The following is a 24,009-nucleotide window of genomic DNA, read 5'->3' as shown; positions in this document are numbered from 1 at the left end:
TTGTTCATCACTAGGCCCTGTTCACCACTAGAACTTGTTCACCACTAGAACTTGTTCACCACTAAGCCCTGTTCATCGCTAGGCCTTGTTCATCACTAGGCCTTGTTCATCACTAGGCCCTGTTCATCACTAGGCCTTGTTCATCACTAGGCCTTGTTCACCACTAGAACTTGTTCACCACTAGAACTTGTTCACCACTAAGCCCTGTTCACCACTAGGCCCTGTTCACCACTAGGCCTTGTTCACCACTAGAACTTGTTCACCACTAGGCCTTGTTCACCACTAGGCCTTGTTCACCACTAGGCCTTGTTCACCACTAGGCCTTGTTCATCACTAGGCCTTGTTCATCACTAGGCCTTGTTCATCACTAGGCCTTGTTCACCACTAGGCCTTGTTCACCACTAGGCCTTGTTCACCACTAGGCCTTGTTCACCACTAGGCCTTGTTCATCACTAGGCCTTGTTCATCAATAGGCCTTGTTCATCACTAGGCCTTGTTCATCACTAGGCCTTGTTCATCACTAGGCCCTGTTCATCACTAGGCCTTGTTCACCACTAGGCCTTGTTCACCACTAGGCCTTGTTCACCACTAGGCCTTGTTCACCACTAGGCCTTGTTCATCACTAGGCCTTGTTCATCACTAGGCCTTGTTCATCACTAGGCCTTGTTCATCACTAGGCCTTGTTCACCACTAGGCCTTGTTCATCACTAGGCCTTGTTCACCACTAGGCCTTGTTCACCACTAGGCCTTGTTCATCACTAGGCCTTGTTCACCACTAGGCCTTGTTCATCACTAGGCCCTGTTCATCACTAGGCCTTGTTCATCACTAGGCCTTGTTCATCACTAGACCTTGTTCATCACTAGGCCTTGTTCATCACTAGGCCTTGTTCATCACTAGGCCCTGTTCACCACTAGAACTTGTTCACCACTAAGCCCTGTTCACCACTAGGCCTTGTTCATCAGTAGGCCTTGTTCACCACTAGAACTTGTTCACCACTAGAACTTGTTCACCACTAAGCCCTGTTCATCACTAGGCCTTGTTCATCACTAGGCCTTGTTCATCACTAGGCCCTGTTCATCACTAGGCCCTGTTCATCACTAGGCCTTGTTCATCACTAGGCCTTGTTCATCACTAGACCTTGTTCATCACTAGGCCTTGTTCATCACTAGGCCTTGTTCATCACTAGGCCCTGTTCACCACTAGAACTTGTTCACCACTAGAACTTGTTCACCACTAAGCCCTGTTCATCGCTAGGCCTTGTTCATCACTAGGCCTTGTTCATCACTAGGCCCTGTTCATCACTAGGCCTTGTTCATCACTAGGCCTTGTTCACCACTAGAACTTGTTCACCACTAGAACTTGTTCACCACTAAGCCCTGTTCACCACTAGGCCCTGTTCACCACTAGGCCTTGTTCACCACTAGAACTTGTTCACCACTAGAACTTGTTCACCACTAAGCCCTATTCACCACTAGAACTTGTTCACCACTAAGCCCTGTTCACCACTAGAACTTGTTCACCACTAAGCCCTGTTCACCACTAGAACTTGTTCACCACTAAGCCCTGTTCACCACTAGGCCCTGTTCACCACTAGGCTTTGTTCACCACTAGAACTTGTTCACCACTAGAACTTGTTCACCACTAGAACTTGTTCACCACTAAGCCCTGTTCACCACTAGGCCCTGTTCATCACTAGGCCTTGTTCATCACTAGGCCCTGTTCATCACTAGGCCTTGTTCACCACTAGAACTTGTTCATCACTGGGGTCTGTTCATCACTAGGGCCTGTTCACCACTAGGCCCTGTTCATCACTAGGCCTTGTTCATCACTAGGCCCTGTTCATCACTAGGCCTTGTTCACCACTAGAACTTGTTCATCACTGGGGTCTGTTCATCACTAGGGCCTGTTCACCACTAGGCCCTGTTCATCACTGAGGCCTGTTCATCACTAGGGCCTGTTCACCACTAGGCCCTGTTCACCACTAGAACTTGTTCATCACTGGGGTCTGTTCATCACTAGGGCCTGTTCACCACTAGGCCCTGTTCATCACTGTGGCCTGTTCATCATTAGGCCTTGTTCATCACTAGCGCACGGGGCCTGTTTACCACTGGGGACTGTTCACCACGAGGACTTGTTAATCACTGGGGCCTATTCATCACTAGGCCCTGTTCACCACTAGGCCCTGTTCACCACTGGGGCCTGTTCATGACGAGGGCAACAGGGCATTGCTCGAGGGAGCTAATTTCACAGGCAGGTTTTCCCGACCAGATATTCTGACTCAACTGTTTGTCTCTTTTGGGTCAGGTTGTCGTGTAGGCACAATGTAAAATTACGACAGCCCTCTACCACCCAGCGACAGAGCCAATCAAATAAAGTTGCCACGTGGGTACACGTGCTCCGGATGATTTGGCTCTCCCATCCATGCCGCGTCTATGGGATGCAGCAGCGCCCTTCTCCGTGACGACGACGATGACAGCCACGCAGAGCCGTAAGAACGACGTGGGCCCTGTACCCACTACAGACGGCCTTCCTGCTGACTACAGACGGCCTTCCTGCCGACCGCCCCCGCCCCTGTCCCGCCAGACCCATTGCTGCCGAACCGGGAGCAAGCGGTTCCGTTGGCCGGTTTCATGCGTTTTGGCGACGCCGAGTTCCGGGTGCTGGAGACGCCCCTGGGCTGGACGGCGGCGCGGTCGGCGTGCCGGGCACAGCGGGCGGACGTGGCAAGCGTTGTGAGCCCCTACGAGCAGGCCATGCTCGCCCTCATCGTCCACCTCACGAGGCCGCTCTGGATAGGACTCAACGGGAACCTGGTCAGTCCTGGCAAGGGGTGGCTGTCGTGTCAATTAAGACGATTATTATCGGCCGGACCGATAATAATGTCGTTGTTATAATGATGCGATTTGTGACGGGGGCACGCGCGCGATTCTTCGCGACAGTCGAGCGACCACGATTCTAAGGTGCGGAGTCAAGATCTAGTGTCGACAACAGGATAATGGGAGGGGAGAGGCAGGAGAGTGCACGACCTCCCACTGGTCCGTGTGGGTTGCCAGGCGACAGACGCGCTGTGTTGACGGGGGTCGCGATGATGCCTGGGATCAGGGGGACAAGTGACCCCTCGCCTGCCCAACGCAGCAGCAGCAGCAGCTTGCCCCCGCACCGTCGCCCTCCACGGGGCTCCCACCGTGTCTCTCCCTCCGTCTCCCTCCCTCTGCGTGACTGCACCGCAGACCGGCGGCGACTTTGGCTGGACCGATGGCTGGCCGACCTCGGTGACCTACTGGGCGCCGGAGCAGCCGGCGGACGCCGGGAGCTGCGTGGCCGCGGCACAGAATCAGGGCCTCTGGACCGTCGCCAACTGCAGCAGCAAAATGCCCGTGCTTTGCAAGAAGTGGCACGGTGCCAACTGCACCGCGACACTCGACCGCTCGTCCGCCCGCACGCCCGCTCGTCCGCCCGCATGCTCGCCCGCCCGCTCGCCCGCTCGCCCGCCCGCTCGCCCGCTCGCCCGCTTGCTCATCTGCCCTTTTGCACGCCCGCTCGCCCGCCCGCTCGCCCGCCCGCTCGCCCGCACGCTCGCCTGCCTGCTTGCCCACCCGCTCGCTCACCCACCCGGCATCGTCGCGTTTAGGCGTTCACAGTAATTTAGCGATAACCCGGTGGTGGTTGTTCTATCTCGACTATACATTAAAAAAAGTACACGTCCACCGAAGAGATGCAGCGATGGCGAGATCCGTTTGCGTGCGGGGCGGATCGTTGCATCGCAGGATGCTTGAGAAGTGGTAGTGGCGGCTCAGTGGAAGGAGGCCGGTGGATTCATCACGGCTAATGACGACGACGACGATGATGTACTCTGCGGCCTTCACGCTGTTCTGTCTAGTTATCTGATCCGTGTGCACCTCCTGACCCCCGGCACATGCCAGTCAAGCCACCGACGGTCCCCCCCGAGGTGGAGGGCCGCTGCCCGGAGGATCCGAAGGGGACGGCGTGGGTCCCGTTCCGCAGCAGCTGCTACCTCTTCCAGAGCAGCAAGACCATCACCTGGTCGTACGCCATCCTCATCTGCAACCGCCTAGGTGACCAGCTAGCACCCGCGCAACCGCAACATCCAGCGCAACCGCACGTCTGCAGTTGAGCAACCGCAGCGATGGCTGTAACCGCGAGCACGACTCAACCGCAGCGGCCAAATGCCCGTGCTCTGCTGAAACTGATCGTTTTCAAGGGCAGGTGTCACGGCATCGACACTGGAGCTACCCCGAGCAGTGGGGGGGGGGGCTACGCAGGCAATGGGGAGGGACTACCCGAGCAGTGGGGAGGGGCTACCCCGAGCAGTGGGGGGGGGGGGGCTACCCCAAGTAATGGGGGGGGGTCTACCATAGTAGTGGGGAGAGTCTATGCAGGCAATGGGGGGGGAGCTACCCTGAGTAGTGGGGGGGGGGGAGCTACCCTGAGTAGTGGGGGGGGGAGGGGGGGGGCTACCCGAGTAGTAGGGGGGCTACCCAAGCAGTTGGGGAGGGGGGGGTGCCTCTGCCATGACGTGCGAGCGGAGGGGCTGACCTGGTGCGTCGCCTCCCCAGGAGGGAGGCTGGCGACGGTGAACGACCACGTGGAGCACAGCTTCATCGTGGACAACGTGAAGCAGCTCGGCGACCAGGTGGCCGGCATGTGGATCGGCATGTTCAAGAACCAGGAAGGTGAGGGGCGGCCGCGGGACTCGCGGCCCCGCAGGCCTGGTCGTCGCTCTCGCCACGGCGTTGCCGGCAGCAACGGCGTTGCCTGCAGCCACGGCGTTGCCGGCAGCCACGGCGTTGCCGGCAGCAACGGCGTTGCCGGCAGCAACGGCGTTGCCGGCAGCCACGGCGTTGCCGGCAGCAACGGCGTTGGCGGCAGCCACGGCGTTGGCGGCAGCAACGGCGTTGCCGGCAGCAACGGCGTTGCCGGCAGCAACGGCGTTGCCGGCAGCCACGGCGTTGCCGGCAGCCACGGCGTTGGCGGCAATCCCTAACAGGGGCACTTGGCAGAGACGCCACGAGGACATTTGGGCGTGCGTCGTCGTCATCGCCGCCGCCGCGTTCGTGTAAATTTGGGTGTCCTCGCGGCGAATCGGCACCAGCAGGCTGGAGCGCACCACATCACCACGTCACCACGTCACCACATCACCGCGTCACCACATCACCACGTCACCACGTCACCACATTGTCGCCACGTCACCACATCGTCGCCACATCTCTGTTACGAACGGAAAGTTAAAGACAGCCCACAGCGTTGCGATGGTGGTCCATCAAACCCAACCTATGGACCCACGTGGTTAACCCAACGGAGACTCCCCGAGACCCATAGAGACTCTGAGTACCGCCCAGTCACGTATTCCCATTTCCCCTGTGGCCCCCCGCCCCCCCTCACCCCCCCCACCCCTGCCGCCATCAGGAGAGTTGCTGTGGATGGACAACGCTCCCGTGAGGTTCACGCACTTTGAACACGACCACAACTGGCACAGTCCTCTGGAGTACTGCACCTACGTGGACACGAGAGAGTGGAGCTGGAAGATGGACCCGTGCTATCGGTTGCGGGGATACGTGTGCGAGGCCCCCAAAGGTAGCCCCCTCGAGTTGGCGCATTAGCGCCACGGCGGTCGTGTAGATGTAACCGACTCACGGTGGTTGTGTAGATGTAACCGTGTCACGGTGGTTGTGTAGATGTAACCGTGTCACGGTGGTTGTGTAGATGTAACCGTGTCACGGTGGTTGTGTAGATGTAACCGTGTCACGGTGGTTGTGTAGATCTAACCGTGTCACGGTGGTTGTGTAGATGTAACCGTGTCACGGTGGTTGTGTAGATGTAACCGTGTCACGGTGGTTGTGTAGATCTAACCGTGTCACGGTGGTCGTGTAGATGTAACCGTGTCACGGTGGTTGTGTAGATGTAACCGTGTCACGGTGGTTGTGTAGATGTAACTGTGTCACGGTGGTTGTGTAGATCTAACCGTGTCACGGTGGTCGTGTAGATGTAACCGTGTCACGGTGGTTGTGTAGATGTAACCGTGTCACGGTGGTTGTGTAGATGTAACTGTGTCACGGTGGTTGTGTAGATGTAACTGTGTCACGGTGGTTGTGTAGATCTAACCGTGTCACGGCGGTCGTGTAGATGTAACTGTGTCACGGTGGTTGTGTAGATGTAACCGTGTCACGGTGGTTGTGTAGATGTAACCGTGTGACGGTGGTTGTGTAGATGTAACTGTGTCACGGTGGTTGTGTAGATGTAACTGTGTCACGGTGGTTGTGTAGATGTAACTGTGTCACGGTGGTTGTGTAGATGTAACCGTGTCACGGTGGTTGTGTAGATGTAACTGTGTCACGGTAGTTGTGTAGATATAACTGTGTCACGGTGGTCGTGTAGATGTAACTGTGTCACGGTGGTTGTGTAGATGTAACTGTGTCACGGTGGTTGTGTAGATGTAACCGTGTCACGGTGGTTGTGTAGATGTAACTGTGTCACGGTGGTTGTGTAGATGTAACCGTGTCACGGTGGTTGTGTAGATGTAACCGTGTCACGGTGGTCGTGTAGATGTAACCGTGTCACGGTGGTCGTGTAGATGTAACTGTGTCACGGTGGTTGTGTAGATGTAACCGTGTCACGGTGGTTGTGTAGATGTAACCGTGTCACGGTGGTTGTGTAGATGTAACTGTGTCACGGTGGTTGTGTAGATGTAACCGTGTCACGGTGGTTGTGTAGATGTAACCGTGTCACGGTGGTTGTGTAGATGTAACCGTGTCACGGTGGTTGTGTAGATGTAACTGTGTCACGGTGGTTGTGTAGATGTAACCGTGTCACCGTGGTCGTGTAGATGTAACCGTGTCACGGTGGTCGTGTAGATGTAACTGTGTCACGGTGGTTGTGTAGATGTAACTGTGTCACGGTGGTTGTGTAGATGTAACTGCGTCACGGTGGTTGTGTAGATGTAACTGTGTCACGGTGGTTGTGTAGATGTAACTGTGTCACGGTGGTTGTGTAGATGTAACTGTGTCACGGTGGTTGTGTAGATGTAACTGTGTCACGGTGGTTGTGTAGATGTAACTGTGTCACGGTGGTTGTGTAGATGTAACTGTGTCACGGTGGTTTTGTAGATGTAACTGTGTCACGGTGGTTGTGTAGATGTAACCGTGTCACGGTGGTTGTATAGATGTAACCGTGTCACGGTGGTTGTGTAGATGTAACTGTGTCACAGTGGTTGTGTAGATGTAACCGTGTCACGGTGGTTGTGTAGATGTAACTCTGTCACGGTGGTTGTGTAGATGGAACCGTGTCACGGTGGTTGTGTAGATGTAACTGTGTCACGGTGGTTGTGTAGATGGAACCGTGTCATGGTAGTTGTGTAGATGTAACTGTGTCATGGTGGTTGTGTAGATGTAACCGTGTCACGGTGGTCGTGTAGATGTAACTGTGTCAAGGTGGTTGTGTAGATGTAACCGTGTCATGGTAGTTGTGTAGATGTAACTGTGTCATGGTGGTTGTGTAGATGTAACCGTGTCACGGTAGTTGTGTAGATGTAACCGTGTCATGGTAGTTGTGTAGATGTAACTGTGTCACGGTGGTTGTGTAGATGTAACTGTGTCACGGTGGTTGTGTAGATGTAACCGTGTCATGGTAGTTGTGTAGATGGAACCGTGTCACGGTGGTTGTGTAGATGTAACTGTGTCACGGTGGTTGTGTAGATGTAACCGTGTCACGGTGGTTGTGTAGATGTAACCGTGTCACGGTGGTTGTGTAGATGTAACTGTGTCACGGTGGTTGTGTAGATGGAACCGTGTCACGGTGGTTGTGTAGATGTAACTGTGTCACGGTGGTTGTGTAGATGGAACCGTGTCACGGTGGTTGTGTAGAAGTAACTGTGTCACGGTGGTTGTGTAGATGTAACCGTGTCACGGTGGTTGTGTAGATGTAACCGTGTCACGGTGGTTGTGTAGATGTAACTGTGTCACGGTGGTTGTGTAGATGGAACCGTGTCACGGTGGTTGTGTAGATGTAACTGTGTCACGGTGGTTGTGTAGATGTAACCGTGTCACGGTGGTTGTGTAGATGTAACCGTGTCACGGTGGTTGTGTAGATGTAACTGTGTCACGGTGGTTGTGTAGATGTAACTGTGTCACGGTGGTTGTGTAGATGTAACCGTGTCACGGTGGTTGTGTAGATGTAACTGTGTCACGGTGGTTGTGTAGATGTAACCGTGTCACGGTGGTTGTGTAGATGTAACCGTGTCACGGTGGTTGTGTAGATGTAACTGTGTCACGGTGGTTGTGTAGATGGAACCGTGTCACGGTGGTTGTGTAGATGTAACTGTGTCACGGTGGTTGTGTAGATGGAACCGTGTCACGGTGGTTGTGTAGATGTAACTGTGTCACGGTGGTTGTGTAGATGTAACCGTGTCACGGTGGTTGTGTAGATGTAACCGTGTCACGGTGGTTGTGTAGATGTAACTGTGTCACGGTGGTTGTGTAGATGGAACCGTGTCACGGTGGTTGTGTAGATGTAACTGTGTCACGGTGGTTGTGTAGATGTAACTGTGTCACGGTGGTTGTGTAGATGTAACCGTGTCACGGTGGTTGTGTAGATGTAACTGTGTCACGGTGGTTGTGTAGATGGAACCGTGTCACGGTGGTTGTGTAGATGTAACTGTGTCACGGTGGTTGTGTAGATGTAACCGTGTCACGGTGGTTGTGTAGATGGAACCGTGTCACGGTGGTTGTGTAGATGTAACTGTGTCACGGTGGTTGTGTAGATCTAACCGTGTCACGGTGGTTGTGTAGATGTAACCGTGTCACGGTGGTTGTGTAGATGTAACTGTGTCACGGTGGTTGTGTAGATGGAACCGTGTCACGGTGGTTGTGTAGATGTAACTGTGTCACGGTGGTTGTGTAGATGTAACTGTGTCACGGTGGTTGTGTAGATGTAACCGTGTCACGGTGGTTGTGTAGATGTAACTGTGTCACGGTGGTTGTGTAGATGGAACCGTGTCACGGTGGTTGTGTAGATGTAACTGTGTCACGGTGGTTGTGTAGATGTAACTGTGTCACGGTGGTTGTGTAGATGTAACTGTGTCACGGTGGTTGTGTAGATGTAACCGTGTCACGGTGGTTGTGTAGATGTAACTGTGTCACGGTGGTTGTGTAGATGGAACCGTGTCACGGTGGTTGTGTAGATGTAACTGTGTCACGGTGGTTGTGTAGATGTAACCGTGTCACGGTGGTTGTGTAGATGTAACCGTGTCACGGTGGTTGTGTAGATGTAACCGTGTCATGGTAGTCGTGTAGATGTAACTGTGTCACGGTGGTTGTGTAGATGTAACTGTGTCACGGTGGTTGTGTAGATGTAACTGTGTCACGGTGGTTGTGTAGATGTAACTGTGTCACGGTGGTTGTGTAGATGTAACCGTGTCACGGTGGTTGTGTAGATGTAACTGTGTCACGGTGGTTGTGTAGATGTAACTGTGTCACGGTGGTTGTGTAGATGTAACCGTGTCACGGTGGTTGTGTAGATGTAACTGTGTCACGGTGGTTGTGTAGATGTAACCGTGTCACGGTGGTTGTGTAGATGTAACCGTGTCACGGTGGTTGTGTAGATGTAACTGTGTCACGGTGGTTGTGTAGATGGAACCGTGTCACGGTGGTTGTGTAGATGTAACTGTGTCACGGTGGTTGTGTAGATGGAACCGTGTCACGGTGGTTGTGTAGATGTAACTGTGTCACGGTGGTTGTGTAGATGTAACCGTGTCATGGTGGTTGTGTAGATGTAACCGTGTCACGGTGGTTGTGTAGATGTAACTGTGTCACGGTGGTTGTGTAGATGGAACCGTGTCACGGTGGTTGTGTAGATGTAACTGTGTCACGGTGGTTGTGTAGATGTAACCGTGTCACGGTGGTTGTGTAGATGTAACCGTGTCACGGTGGTTGTGTAGATGTAACTGTGTCACGGTGGTTGTGTAGATGTAACTGTGTCACGGTGGTTGTGTAGATGTAACCGTGTCACGGTGGTTGTGTAGATGTAACCGTGTCACGGTGGTTGTGTAGATGTAACCGTGTCACGGTGGTTGTGTAGATGTAACTGTGTCACGGTGGTTGTGTAGATGTAACCGTGTCACGGTGGTTGTGTAGATGTAACTGTGTCACGGTGGTTGTGTAGATGTAACCGTGTCACGGTGGTTGTGTAGATGTAACTGTGTCACGGTGGTTGTGTAGATGTAACCGTGTCACGGTGGTTGTGTAGATGTAACCGTGTCACGGTGGTTGTGTAGATGTAACTGTGGCACGGTGGTTGTGTAGATGTAACTGTGTCACGGTGGTTGTGTAGATGTAACTGTGTCACGGTGGTTGTGTAGATGTAACCGTGTCACGGTGGTTGTGTAGATGTAACTGTGTCACGGTGGTCGTGTAGATGTAACTGTGTCACGGTGGTTGTGTAGATGTAACTGTGTCACGGTGGTCGTGTAGATGTAACTGTGTCACGGTGGTTGTGTAGATGTAACTGTGTCACTGTGGTTGTGTAGATGTAACTGTGTCACGGTGGTCGTGTAGATGTAACCGTGTCACGGTGGTTGTGTAGATGTAACTGTGTCACTGTGGTTGTGTAGATGTAACTGTGTCACGGTAGTTGTGTAGATGTAACCGTGTCACGGTGGTTGTGTAGATGTAACTGTGTCACTGTGGTTGTGTAGATGTAACTGTGTCACGGTGGTCGTGTAGATGTAACCGTGTCACGGTGGTCGTGTAGATGTAACCGTGTCACGGTGGTCGTGTAGATGTAACCGTGTCACGGTGGTCGTGTAGATGTAACCGTGTCACGGTGGTTGTGTAGATGTAACCGTGTCACGGTGGTTGTGTAGATGTAACCGTGTCACGGTGGTTGTGTAGATGTAACTGTGTCACGGTGGTCGTGTAGATGTAACTGTGTCACGGTGGTTGTGTAGATGTAACTGTGTCACGGTAGTTGTGTAGATGTAACCGTGTCACGGTGGTTGTGTAGATGTAACTGTGTCACTGTGGTTGTGTAGATGTAACTGTGTCACGGTGGTCGTGTAGATGTAACCGTGTCACGGTGGTCGTGTAGATGTAACCGTGTCACGGTGGTTGTGTAGATGTAACCGTGTCACGGTGGTTGTGTAGATGTAACCGTGTCACGGTGGTTGTGTAGATGTAACCGTGTCACGGTGGTTGTGTAGATGTAACCGTGTCACGGTGGTTGTGTAGATGTAACTGTGTCACTGTGGTTGTGTAGATGTAACTGTGTCACGGTAGTTGTGTAGATGTAACCGTGTCACGGTGGTTGTGTAGATGTAACTGTGTCACTGTGGTTGTGTAGATGTAACCGTGTCACGGTGGTTGTGTAGATGTAACCGTGTCACGGTAGTTGTGTAGATGTAACCGTGTCACGGTGGTTGTGTAGATGTAACCGTGTCACGGTAGTTGTGTAGATGTAACCGTGTCACGGTGGTCGTGTAGATGTAACCGTGTCACGGTGGTTGTGTAGATGTAACTGTGTCACGGTAGTTGTGTAGATGTAACTGTGTTACGGTGGTCGTGTAGATGTAACTGTGTCACGGTAGTCGTGTAGATGTAACTGTGTCACGGTGGTCGTGTAGATGTAACTGTGTCACGGTAGTTGTGTAGATGTAACCGTGTCACGGTGGTTGTGTAGATGTAACTGTGTCACGGTAGTTGTGTAGATGTAACTGTGTCACGGTAGTTGTGTAGATGTAACCGTGTCACGGTGGTTGTGTAGATGTAACCGTGTCACGGTGGTCGTGTAGATGTAACCGTGTCATGGTGGTCGTGTTGATGTAACCGTGTCACGGTGGTTGTGTAGATGTAACTGTGTCATGGTGGTCGTGTTGATGTAACCGTGTCACGGTGGTAGTGTAGATGTAACTGTGTCACGGTGGTTGTGTAGATGGAACCGTGTCACGGTGGTTGTGTAGATGTAACTGTGTCACGGTGGTTGTGTAGATGTAACCGTGTCACGGTGGTTGTGTAGATGTAACCGTGTCACGGTGGTTGTGTAGATGTAACTGTTTCACGGTGGTTGTGTAGATGGAACCGTGTCACGGTGGTTGTGTAGATGTAACTGTGTCATGGTGGTTGTGTAGATGTAACCGTGTCACGGTGGTTGTGTAGATGTAACCGTGTCACGGTGGTTGTGTAGATGTAACTGTGTCACGGTGGTTGTGTAGATGTAACTGTGTCACGGTGGTTGTGTAGATGTAACCGTGTCACGGTGGTTGTGTAGATGTAACCGTGTCACGGTGGTTGTGTAGATGTAACCGTGTCACGGTGGTTGTGTAGATGTAACTGTGTCACGGTGGTTGTGTAGATGTAACCGTGTCACGGTGGTTGTGTAGATGTAACTGTGTCACGGTGGTTGTGTAGATGTAACCGTGTCACGGTGGTTGTGTAGATGTAACTGTGTCACGGTGGTTGTGTAGATGTAACCGTGTCACGGTGGTTGTGTAGATGTAACCGTGTCACGGTGGTTGTGTAGATGTAACTGTGGCACGGTGGTTGTGTAGATGTAACTGTGTCACGGTGGTTGTGTAGATGTAACTGTGTCACGGTGGTTGTGTAGATGTAACCGTGTCACGGTGGTTGTGTAGATGTAACTGTGTCACGGTGGTCGTGTAGATGTAACTGTGTCACGGTGGTTGTGTAGATGTAACTGTGTCACGGTGGTCGTGTAGATGTAACTGTGTCACGGTGGTTGTGTAGATGTAACTGTGTCACTGTGGTTGTGTAGATGTAACTGTGTCACGGTGGTCGTGTAGATGTAACCGTGTCACGGTGGTTGTGTAGATGTAACTGTGTCACTGTGGTTGTGTAGATGTAACTGTGTCACGGTAGTTGTGTAGATGTAACCGTGTCACGGTGGTTGTGTAGATGTAACTGTGTCACTGTGGTTGTGTAGATGTAACTGTGTCACGGTGGTCGTGTAGATGTAACCGTGTCACGGTGGTCGTGTAGATGTAACCGTGTCACGGTGGTCGTGTAGATGTAACCGTGTCACGGTGGTCGTGTAGATGTAACCGTGTCACGGTGGTTGTGTAGATGTAACCGTGTCACGGTGGTTGTGTAGATGTAACCGTGTCACGGTGGTTGTGTAGATGTAACTGTGTCACAGTGGTCGTGTAGATGTAACTGTGTCACGGTGGTTGTGTAGATGTAACTGTGTCACGGTAGTTGTGTAGATGTAACCGTGTCACGGTGGTTGTGTAGATGTAACTGTGTCACTGTGGTTGTGTAGATGTAACCGTGTCACGGTGGTCGTGTAGATGTAACCGTGTCACGGTGGTTGTGTAGATGTAACCGTGTCACGGTGGTTGTGTAGATGTAACCGTGTCACGGTGGTTGTGTAGATGTAACCGTGTCACGGTGGTTGTGTAGATGTAACTGTGTCACTGTGGTTGTGTAGATGTAACTGTGTCACGGTAGTTGTGTAGATGTAACCGTGTCACGGTGGTTGTGTAGATGTAACTGTGTCACTGTGGTTGTGTAGATGTAACCGTGTCACGGTGGTTGTGTAGATGTAACCGTGTCACGGTAGTTGTGTAGATGTAACCGTGTCACGGTGGTCGTGTAGATGTAACCGTGTCACGGTGGTTGTGTAGATGTAACTGTGTCATGGTAGTTGTGTAGATGTAACTGTGTTACGGTGGTCGTGTAGATGTAACTGTGTCACGGTAGTCGTGTAGATGTAACTGTGTCACGGTGGTCGTGTAGATGTAACTGTGTCACGGTAGTTGTGTAGATGTAACCGTGTCACGGTGGTTGTGTAGATGTAACTGTGTCACGGTAGTTGTGTAGATGTAACTGTGTCACGGTAGTTGTGTAGATGTAACTGTGTCACGGTAGTTGTGTAGATGTAACCGTGTCACGGTGGCTGTGTAGATGTAACCGTGTCACGGTGGTCGTGTAGCTGTAACCGTGTCATGGTGGTCGTGTTGATGTAACCGTGTCACGGTGGTTGTGTAGATGTAACTGTGTCATGGTGGTCGTGTTGATGTAACCGTGTCACGGTGGTAGTGTAGATGTAACCGTGTCACGGTAGTTGTGTAGATGTAACCGTGTCATGGTGGTTGTGTAGATGTAACTGTGTCACGGTGGTTGTGTAGATATAACCGTGTCACGGTGGTTGTGTAGATGTAACTGTGTCACGGTGGTTGTGTAGATGTAACTGTGTCACGGTGGTTGTGTAGATGTAACCGTGTCACGGTGGTTGTGTAGATGTAACCGTGTCACGGTGGTTGTGTAGATGTAACCATGTCACGGTGCTTGTTTAGATGTAACCGTGTCACGGTGGTTGTGTAGATGTAACCGTGTCACGGTGGTTGTGTAGATGTAACTGTGTCACTGTGGTTGTGTAGATGTAACTGTGTCACGGTAGTTGTGTAGATGTAACCGTGTCACGGTGGTTGTGTAGATGTAACTGTGTCACTGTGGTCGTGTAGATGTAACCGTGTCACGGTGGTCGTGTAGATGTAACCGTGTCACGGTGGTCGTGTAGATGTAACCGTGTCACGGTGGTCGTGTAGATGTAACCGTGTCACGGTGGTCGTGTAGATGTAACCGTGTCACGGTGGTTGTGTAGATGTAACCGTGTCACGGTGGTTGTGTAGATGTAACCGTGTCACGGTGGTTGTGTAGATGTAACCGTGTCACGGTGGTTGTGTAGATGTAACCATGTCACGGTGCTTGTTTAGATGTAACCGTGTCACGGTGGTTGTGTAGATGTAACCGTGTCACGGTGCTTGTTTAGATGTAACCATGTCACGGTGCTTGTTTAGATGTAACTGTGTCACGGTGGTTGTGTAGATGTAACTGTGTCACGGTAGTTGTGTAGATGTAACCGTGTCACGGTGGTTGTGTAGATGTAACTGTGTCACTGTGGTTGTGTAGATGTAACTGTGTCACGGTGGTCGTGTAGATGTAACCGTGTCACGGTGGTCGTGTAGATGTAACCGTGTCACGGTGGTCGTGTAGATGTAACCGTGTCACGGTGGTCGTGTAGATGTAACTGTGTCACGGTGGTCGTGTAGATGTAACTGTGTCACGGTAGTTGTGTAGATGTAACCGTGTCACGGTGGTTGTGTAGATGTAACTGTGTCACGGTAGTTGTGTAGATGTAACTGTGTCACGGTAGTTGTGTAGATGTAACTGTGTCACGGTAGTTGTGTAGATGTAACCGTGTCACGGTGGCTGTGTAGATGTAACCGTGTCACGGTGGTCGTGTAGCTGTAACCGTGTCATGGTGGTCGTGTTGATGTAACCGTGTCACGGTGGTTGTGTAGATGTAACTGTGTCATGGTGGTCGTGTTGATGTAACCGTGTCACGGTGGTAGTGTAGATGTAACCGTGTCACGGTAGTTGTGTAGATGTAACCGTGTCATGGTGGTTGTGTAGATGTAACTGTGTCACGGTGGTTGTGTAGATATAACCGTGTCACGGTGGTTGTGTAGATGTAACTGTGTCACGGTGGTTGTGTAGATGTAACTGTGTCACGGTGGTTGTGTAGATGTAACCGTGTCACGGTGGTTGTGTAGATGTAACCGTGTCACGGTGGTTGTGTAGATGTAACCATGTCACGGTGCTTGTTTAGATGTAACCGTGTCACGGTGGTTGTGTAGATGTAACCGTGTCACGGTGGTTGTGTAGATGTAACTGTGTCACTGTGGTTGTGTAGATGTAACTGTGTCACGGTAGTTGTGTAGATGTAACCGTGTCACGGTGGTTGTGTAGATGTAACTGTGTCACTGTGGTCGTGTAGATGTAACCGTGTCACGGTGGTCGTGTAGATGTAACCGTGTCACGGTGGTCGTGTAGATGTAACCGTGTCACGGTGGTCGTGTAGATGTAACCGTGTCACGGTGGTCGTGTAGATGTAACCGTGTCACGGTGGTTGTGTAGATGTAACCGTGTCACGGTGGTTGTGTAGATGTAACCGTGTCACGGTGGTTGTGTAGATGTAACCGTGTCACGGTGGTTGTGTAGATGTAACCATGTCACGGTGCTTGTTTAGATGTAACCGTGTCACGGTGGTTGTGTAGATGTAACCGTGTCACGGTGCTTGTTTAGATGTAACCATGTCACGGTGCTTGTTTAGATGTAACTGTGTCACGGTGGTTGTGTAGATGTAACTGTGTCACGGTAGTTGTGTAGATGTAACCGTGTCACGGTGGTTGTGTAGATGTAACTGTGTCACTGTGGTTGTGTAGATGTAACTGTGTCACGGTGGTCGTGTAGATGTAACCGTGTCACGGTGGTCGTGTAGATGTAACCGTGTCACGGTGGTCGTGTAGATGTAACCGTGTCACGGTGGTCGTGTAGATGTAACTGTGTCACGGTGGTCGTGTAGATGTAACTGTGTCACGGTGGTTGTGTAGATGTAACTGTGTCACGGTAGTTGTGTAGATGTAACCGTGTCACGGTGGTTGTGTAGATGTAACTGTGTCACTGTGGTTGTGTACATGTAACTGTGTCACGGTGGTCGTGTAGATGTAACCGTGTCACGGTGGTCATGTAGATGTAACCGTGTCACGGTGGTCGTGTAGATGTAACTGTGTCACGGTGGTTGTGTAGATGTAACCGTGTCACGGTGGTTGTGTAGATGTAACCGTGTCACGGTGGTTGTGTAGATGTAACCGTGTCACGGTGGTTGTGTAGATGTAACCGTGTCACGGTGGTTGTGTAGATGTAACTGTGTCACGGTGGTTGTGTAGATGTAACTGTGTCACGGTAGTTGTGTAGATGTAACTGTGTTACGGTGGTCGTGTAGATGTAACTGTGTCACGGTAGTCGTGTAGATGTAACTGTGTCACGGTGGTCGTGTAGATGTAACTGTGTCACAGTAGTTGTGTAGATGTAACCGTGTCACGGTGGTTGTGTAGATGTAACTGTGTCACGGTAGTTGTGTAGATGTAACTGTATCACGGTAGTTGTGTAGATGTAACTGTGTCACGGTAGTTGTGTAGATGTAACCGTGTCACGGTGGTTGTGTAGATGTAACCGTGTCACGGTGGTCGTGTAGATGTAACCGTGTCATGGTGGTCGTGTTGATGTAACCGTGTCACGGTGGTTGTGTAGATGTAACTGTGTCATGGTGGTCGTGTTGATGTAACCGTGTCACGGTGGTAGTGTAGATGTAACCGTGTCACGGTAGTTGTGTAGATGTAACCGTGTCATGGTGGTTGTGTAGATGTAACTGTGTCACGGTGATTGTGTAGATGTAACCGTGTCACGGTGGTTGTGTAGATGTAACTGTGTCACGGTGGTTGTGTAGATGTAACTGTGTCACGGTGGTTGTGTAGATGTAACCGTGTCACGGTGGTTGTGTAGATGTAACCGTGTCACGGTGGTTGTGTAGATGTAACCATGTCACGGTGCTTGTTTAGATGTAACCGTGTCACGGTGGTTGTGTAGATGTAACCGTGTCATGGTGGTTGTGTAGATGTAACCGTGTCACGGTGGTTGTGTAGATGTAACTGTGTCATGGTGGTCGTGTAGATGTAACTGTGTCACGGTGGTTGTGTAGATGTAACCGTGTCACGGTGGTTGTGTAGATGTAACCGTGTCACGGTGGTTGTGTAGATGTAACTGTATCACGGTGGTTGTGTAGATGTAACCGTGTCACGGTGGTTGTGTAGATGTAACTGTGTCACGGTGGTTGTGTAGATGTAACCCGTGTCACGGTGGTTGTGTAGATGTAACTGTGTCATGGTGGTCGTGTAGATGTAACTGTGTCACGGTGGTTGTGTAGATGTAACCGTGTCACGGTGGTTGTGTAGATGTAACTGTGTCACGGTGGTCGTGTAGATGTAACTGTGTCACGGTGGTTGTGTAGATGTAACCGTGTCACGGTGGTTGTGTAGATGTAACCGTGTCACGGTGGTCGTGTAGATGTAACTGTGTCACGGTGGTTGTGTAGATGTAACTGTGTCACGGTGGTTGTGTAGATGTAACCGTGTCACGGTGGTTGTGTATATGTAACTGTGTCACGGTGGTTGTGTAGATGTAACTGTGTCACGGTGGTCGTGTAGATGTAACTGTGTCAAGGTAGTTGTGTAGATGTAACTGTGTCACGGTGGTTGTGTAGACGTAACTGTGTCACGGTGGTCGTGTAAATGTAACTGTGTCAAGGTGGTTGTGTAGATGTAACCGTGTCACGGTGGTTGTGTAGATGTAACTGTGTCACGGTGGTTGTGTAGATGTAACCGTGTCACGGTGGTTGTGTAGATGTAACCATGTCACGGTGCTTGTTTAGATGTAACCGTGTCACGGTGGTTGTGTAGATGTAACCGTGTCATGGTGGTTGTGTAGATGTAACCGTGTCACGGTGGTTGTGTAGATGTAACTGTGTCATGGTGGTCGTGTAGATGTAACTGTGTCACGGTGGTTGTGTAGATGTAACCGTGTCACGGTGGTTGTGTAGATGTAACCGTGTCACGGTGGTTGTGTAGATGTAACTGCATCACGGTGGTTGTGTAGATGTAACCGTGTCACGGTGGTTGTGTAGATGTAACTGTGTCACGGTGGTTGTGTAGATGTAACCGTGTCACGGTGGTTGTGTAGATGTAACCGTGTCACGGTGGTCGTGTAGATGTAACTGTGTCACGGTGGTTGTGTAGATGTAACCGTGTCACGGTGGTTGTGTAGATGTAACCGTGTCACGGTGGTTGTGTAGATGTAACTGTGTCACGGTGGTTGTGTAGATGTAACTGTGTCACGGTGGTCGTGTAGATGTAACTGTGTCAAGGTAGTTGTGTAGATGTAACTGTGTCACGGTGGTTGTGTAGATGTAACTGTGTCACGGTGGTCGTGTAGATGTAACTGTGTCAAGGTGGTTGTGTAGATGTAACCGTGTCACGGTGGTTGTGTAGATGTAACTGTGTCACGGTGGTTGTGTAGATGTAACCGTGTCATGGTGGTTGTGTAGATGTAACTGTGTCACGGTGGTTGTGTAGATGTAACTGTGTCACGGTGGTTGTGTAGATGTAACTGTGTCACTGTGGTTGTGTAGATGTAACTGTGTCACGGTGGTTGTGTAGATGTAACCGTGTCATGGTGGTTGTGTAGATGTAACCGTGTCACGGCGGACGTGTAGATGTTACCGGCGACACAGCGGCCGTATCTATGTAGCCAATTAGTAAAGGTTGGTCACGTAATCAAAACGTTACAATTCGTTCCTAGTTCAGCACATTTGGACTCGCACTACTGGTAATGTGCAGATGTCATCAGATTACTCGTCACGTGCAGGTGGAATTGGATTGCTGGAATTGGTCCGGGAGGAGGAGGGGAGGAGGAAAGACAATGGCAGAAAGACAATGGCAGAAAGACAATGGCAGAGGAGGAAAGACAAAGGCAGAAAGACAATGGCAGAGGAGGAAAGACAACGGCAGAAAGACAATGGCAGAAAGACAATGGCAGAGGAGGAAAGACAATGGCAGAAAGACAATGGCAGAGGAGGAAAGACAAAGACAGAAAGACAATGGCAGAGAGACAAAGGCAGAGGAGGACAAAGGCAGAGGAAAGACAATGGCAGATCCTCATGGTGGCGGCGGCGACGGTGGTGCCGCGTGGGTTCATGCTGTCGGTGTTTTCTTTGCAGAGCCACTGGCGAGCCCGGCCAAGTCGTCCTCGGCAATAGACCCCACTGGTGAGGAGGCACAGATGCTGGCGCCTACACATACACACCGACACACACAACAACAACAACAACCGCCATTAACTGGCGGTGACGTCACCACGGCGCTTGTGCCAGGCCATGTGCACGTTGAGGCCACATGAAGTGTCGAACGCCAACTGGCAGGAGGTCACAGGAGAGACCCAGGTGCTGTGGGTCGACTGACTGAGATGACTGGCTGATGCGCACCACCTGTGCTCCTTATTGTGCCAACTTGCCGTGTTTTAGTCACTCCACTCGTTGTTGTGAGCGTCGCTCCTCTGCCCTCCATTGTTGCTGGAGAGCGACTTCCTCCAACTGCGTCCTTCACGAGCCACAGAGGCCGATCTTGACACCGCTGGTACCAGTCATCGGCAAGTCCACTCAGCTCCACATCCTCCTGTACCACATCACTCCATCTTTTCTCTAGCCCATGTTGTGCCCATTTACCCCCCTTTACCGAAAAAACCACAGAGTATGAATTCTTGCAGTCACGAAAGCTTCAAATCTAGAATTTGTTGGAATTCCCTACACTTCTGCTGTAGCAGACAGACAGAAAATATGGCATCTGTGCAAGACCACCTTTTCCTGAAACCACACTGGAGCTCCGCAAGCCTCTCCTCAGCGTGCCTGGCAAGGCGATGTTGAATAATCCTTGCCAGGACCTTTCCCAGCACACTGAGGAGGGAGATGCCCCTGTAGTTGTGACAGTCTGTGCAGTCCTACTTCTAAAAGAGGGGGACCACCAGGGCATCCATCTAATTCTACGGAACCCATCCAGTGGTCCCAACTGTTATTATGATGTCATGTAGGGCAGTCTGCGCACAAACGCCAACCTCCCTCATCATTTCGCTTGGGAGATCATCTCTGCCCGGTGCTTTTCCTGGTCTCAGACTCTGGATTGCCTTCAGTACTTCCTCAACGGATAGCACCTCAGCCAGCCACTCACAGGGGGTGACTTCCTCCTCAAATATTTGAGGCACGGCAGCCTCAGAAGGGTCATTCCCACTTTGCCTCATGATGCTTTCAGGCTGAGGGATTTCCCCTCCCCCAAGACCTCACAGAAATGCTCAGCACATCTGCAAACCTGTTCCTAGCGGTCAGAGATCGGATCACCTTCCGTTCTCCTAATGGTGGTGATAGGTGTGGTGCTGGAAGTTACCTTTATTATGGCGTTAAAGAGTGATTTGTGATCGTGGGCTACTGAGGCAGACTCCATCTCCTTAACAACCCGTGACCACCACCCATCCTTGCAATGCCGCACGGCTCTCCGAACCTCCGAGCGAAGGCTGCGATAAGCCTCCTCATTCTCTGATCTGGGATGCTGTAGACCAGGGGTGGGGAACCTTTTTTCTGCCAAGGGCCATTTGGATATTTATAACATAATTTGCGGTCCATACAAAATTATCAACTTAAAAATTATCCTGTTATATTTGGTCAAACATTTAATTAACTCACCCCTAATGCGATGGCTGGAACTGCTTCTCTTGATGTTAGCTGGTGTTGATGATGTTGCTACTCGCAACTGCTTTGCCAGGTTTTCTCCTAGATTTATTGAATTTCGAGTCCCGCCTGCGGTTGCCTTGGCAGGGCCAGACTAAATTATTTCGCGGGCCTTACACAGCCCGTGGGCCGTACGTTCCCAACTCCTGCTGTAGATGATGAGAGTGGGCTTGTTGTTTTTTCTCAGCCAGCCGGAACACCGCCTCCGTCAACCAGGGTCACTGGGGAAGTTTGGACCGTGTACCCAAAGCAGCCATTGCAGCTGCATGAACCACAGTCCTAAACCTCACCCATTTCCCCTCGGCATCAGGAGGAGTGGGGACGATGCCAACCCCAGCTGCAAGCGATGATGAAATTCTCGTTTGCAACTTTCATCAGCTAGCTGATACCATGCCACTAAGGGTTTTTGGATGGGGTCCTGAATGTACACCCACCACCAGAGTGGAAGAATGGCAGGTGCATCTTACAGATGACAAGCCGATAGTCATTGGGCAGATCAGCTCCACGGTAGGTCCTGCTGTCAAGGACATGGGGCCGCATTAGCTGTTCTGTCACTATGTAGTCCAGCAGATGTTCTTGCTTGGACCCAGTGTGCATCCATGATGTTGTGTGGATGCACTGATGCCAGAACAGCGTGTTGGTAATTACAAACATATGGGCTGCACATAAGTCTAGCAGTTACACTATGAGGTCTCTAGCAGTATCCTACCGTTGTTATCGAGCTGGTCTGGCCCATCCCTTCCAGTCACTTCAGCCCAGTTACCAGAATCATGACCCACTCGAGCATTAAAGTCACTCAACAGGATGACTCTATCCCGAGGGGCCACTTTAGCCAGCATCTGTGACAGGAGGTTATAGAAGGCATCCGATTCATCGGCCTTGCCTGCATCCCTCCACGGATGTTCGTCTTCAGCGTTCGAACATTCCACATGGCCACCCGCAGTGGCTTTTTGCTGTTTCTGGAGGAACCCCGAAGGTGCAGGTTCAGTTTCCTGGTTCCACTAAATGGGGTTTGGCCAGGAGACGTCGTAGACGCCTGTCCCCCGGGGCCTGCGGCACAAGCTTAGATTTGTCCCCCATGTGGTTTAATGGTACTTAGATTGAAGGTGGAGGGGTTACCAGCCCCTCGCACTCGTCCAGAGCCCCCTTTGGCCGCTGTGGTGACTACAAATGGCATGAAATTGGTCTTTCTCCCCCATGGCACTGCTCACCACAGCGTTACCGTCCGGCACCACGGAGGCGATAGGGAGTTGTTTGTGCTGAACACACACACACACTGACGCACAGACACACGCTTACACGTGGTCAGCCGCCCTCTCATGTGCTCCCCACCCACCCCACCCACCCCCGCCTCACCTTGTCCGTCGTTCCAGACCTCCCGGGCTCGTTGCGCCGCGGCTCTGCCTCTGCGACGGCGCTGGGCGTCCTCGCCCTCTCCGCCTGCGCCTCCCTCGCCCTCGCCTGGCTCTGCCGGCGGCAGCGGCGGCGGCTCGGGGCGCCGGGGGGCTGCCCCCCCCCGCGCTGGCTGCCCTCGCTACCGTGGGGGGCGGGCGGCGGGCGAGGCGGGGGGGGGGCCCGCGGTGACCGCCCGGGTGGACGACGGCGGCTCGTTTGAGAACGCCCTTTACGGCGCCCACGCGGACGACGCCGACACCAACGCCCTCGTGCAGGACGTGGAAGAGCAGTGACTGTGGGGGGGGTGGGGTGGCGATGGGTCGGGGGGGGGGGGTGGGGGGGTGGGCACGGGAGAATTTGTACAAAGGGACCCCCCTGACAACGGGCAAGGGGGGGGGGGACCGCAGTTGGGTTTAAGGGTCACGGAGAAGCCGCTGTCGTCGTCGTTTTGATCCGATTGTTGCCGGGGGTCGCGGCTACGTTTCTGATGCTTTCTCGCACCAAACAAAAACAAGCCAACGCACGAAGTGCGGAAATATCCCTGGAAGAGAATCAGGAATGTCGGTGCTCCCGAGCGCGCGCGGCAAAGAGGCCGTCCTTGCCACCCCGCACCTTACGATTAGCCCGGTTGGCTACGCACGGTGCGAACGAAGTTCAACGTGCATCTCGGCCTTGCCTAGACCACCAACTCAAGATTTTTCGCCAAAGGCTGTGCCGCTCACAAGCGGCGGGAAGGCACGGCTGCCGTCGGTGCGCCTCGCGTGCGTGGCACGCGATCGCCGCGTTGCGCGTGCGGTCGTCTCGGCCTTGTCTAGACCACCAGCTCGGAGAGAGACGGACGTGCGGCTGTATGATCGTTTCGGAACACGCGAATCGGGGCCCCGAATTATCTTTTGTCGGCCCGCGAACTGAAAACGGCCGTCGATTGAGAGTTTACCGCACACGCACACCCAATTTAAGATAATTGCACTCGTTTTAAACACTAATCTGCGACAAACGTTTAATTTGTTGAAAATTCCCGAACTACGATCGGAGCGTCGGTCCCACTGCGGGCGTTGGGGTGGGGGGTGGTGGGGGGGGGGTGAGCAGAGTGGGGGTGGGCACGCGGGGGGGTGGGGGGGCGTTCTCACGCCGCGGTGGCTATGAGATGTTTTCTCCCTCGCCTGGTGTACAGGAGGTCGTGGGTCCGATTCCGACCCCCGACGCCTGCTGTTTATTTGGAGTTAGCGGTGTTTATCTCTCTTCCCCCATGGTGGAGTGGATTTTTCTCCGGCTCCTTCGGCTTTCCCCTCCGCATTTAGAATCGACGTGCGTTCTAGAGGGTTTGTCTGCTGTCGATTTCCACGTGATCATGATGATGATGAGCCACTTCGTCGCGCTGTCATTCCTGATGGCCAGCTCGCTTCTGAAAAAGA

General features: G+C 52.1%; 1 protein-coding gene across 1 annotated transcript in view; it reads left to right on the top strand.

Annotated features, from left to right (window-relative positions):
- Positions 1 to 22,814, top strand: part of LOC144951386 (macrophage mannose receptor 1-like) — a 63,529-nt gene extending 40,715 nt beyond the window's left edge. The window contains exons 23-30 of the mRNA XM_078881625.1: positions 2,585 to 2,814; positions 2,941 to 2,961; positions 3,232 to 3,400; positions 3,925 to 4,077; positions 4,579 to 4,695; positions 5,429 to 5,596; positions 19,643 to 19,690; positions 22,573 to 22,814. Of these exons, the coding sequence (XP_078737751.1) occupies positions 2,585 to 2,814; positions 2,941 to 2,961; positions 3,232 to 3,400; positions 3,925 to 4,077; positions 4,579 to 4,695; positions 5,429 to 5,596; positions 19,643 to 19,690; positions 22,573 to 22,814 (1,148 nt within the window). The remainder of the gene's footprint in view (positions 1 to 2,584; positions 2,815 to 2,940; positions 2,962 to 3,231; positions 3,401 to 3,924; positions 4,078 to 4,578; positions 4,696 to 5,428; positions 5,597 to 19,642; positions 19,691 to 22,572) is intronic.
- The last annotated feature ends 1,195 nt before the right edge of the window (positions 22,815 to 24,009 follow it).

The sequence above is a fragment of the Lampetra fluviatilis genome, chromosome 62 (assembly GCF_964198595.1).
Source record: "Lampetra fluviatilis chromosome 62, kcLamFluv1.1, whole genome shotgun sequence".
NCBI lineage: Eukaryota > Metazoa > Chordata > Hyperoartia > Petromyzontiformes > Petromyzontidae > Lampetra > Lampetra fluviatilis.
This window is presented reverse-complemented; position numbering and strand designations above follow the sequence as displayed.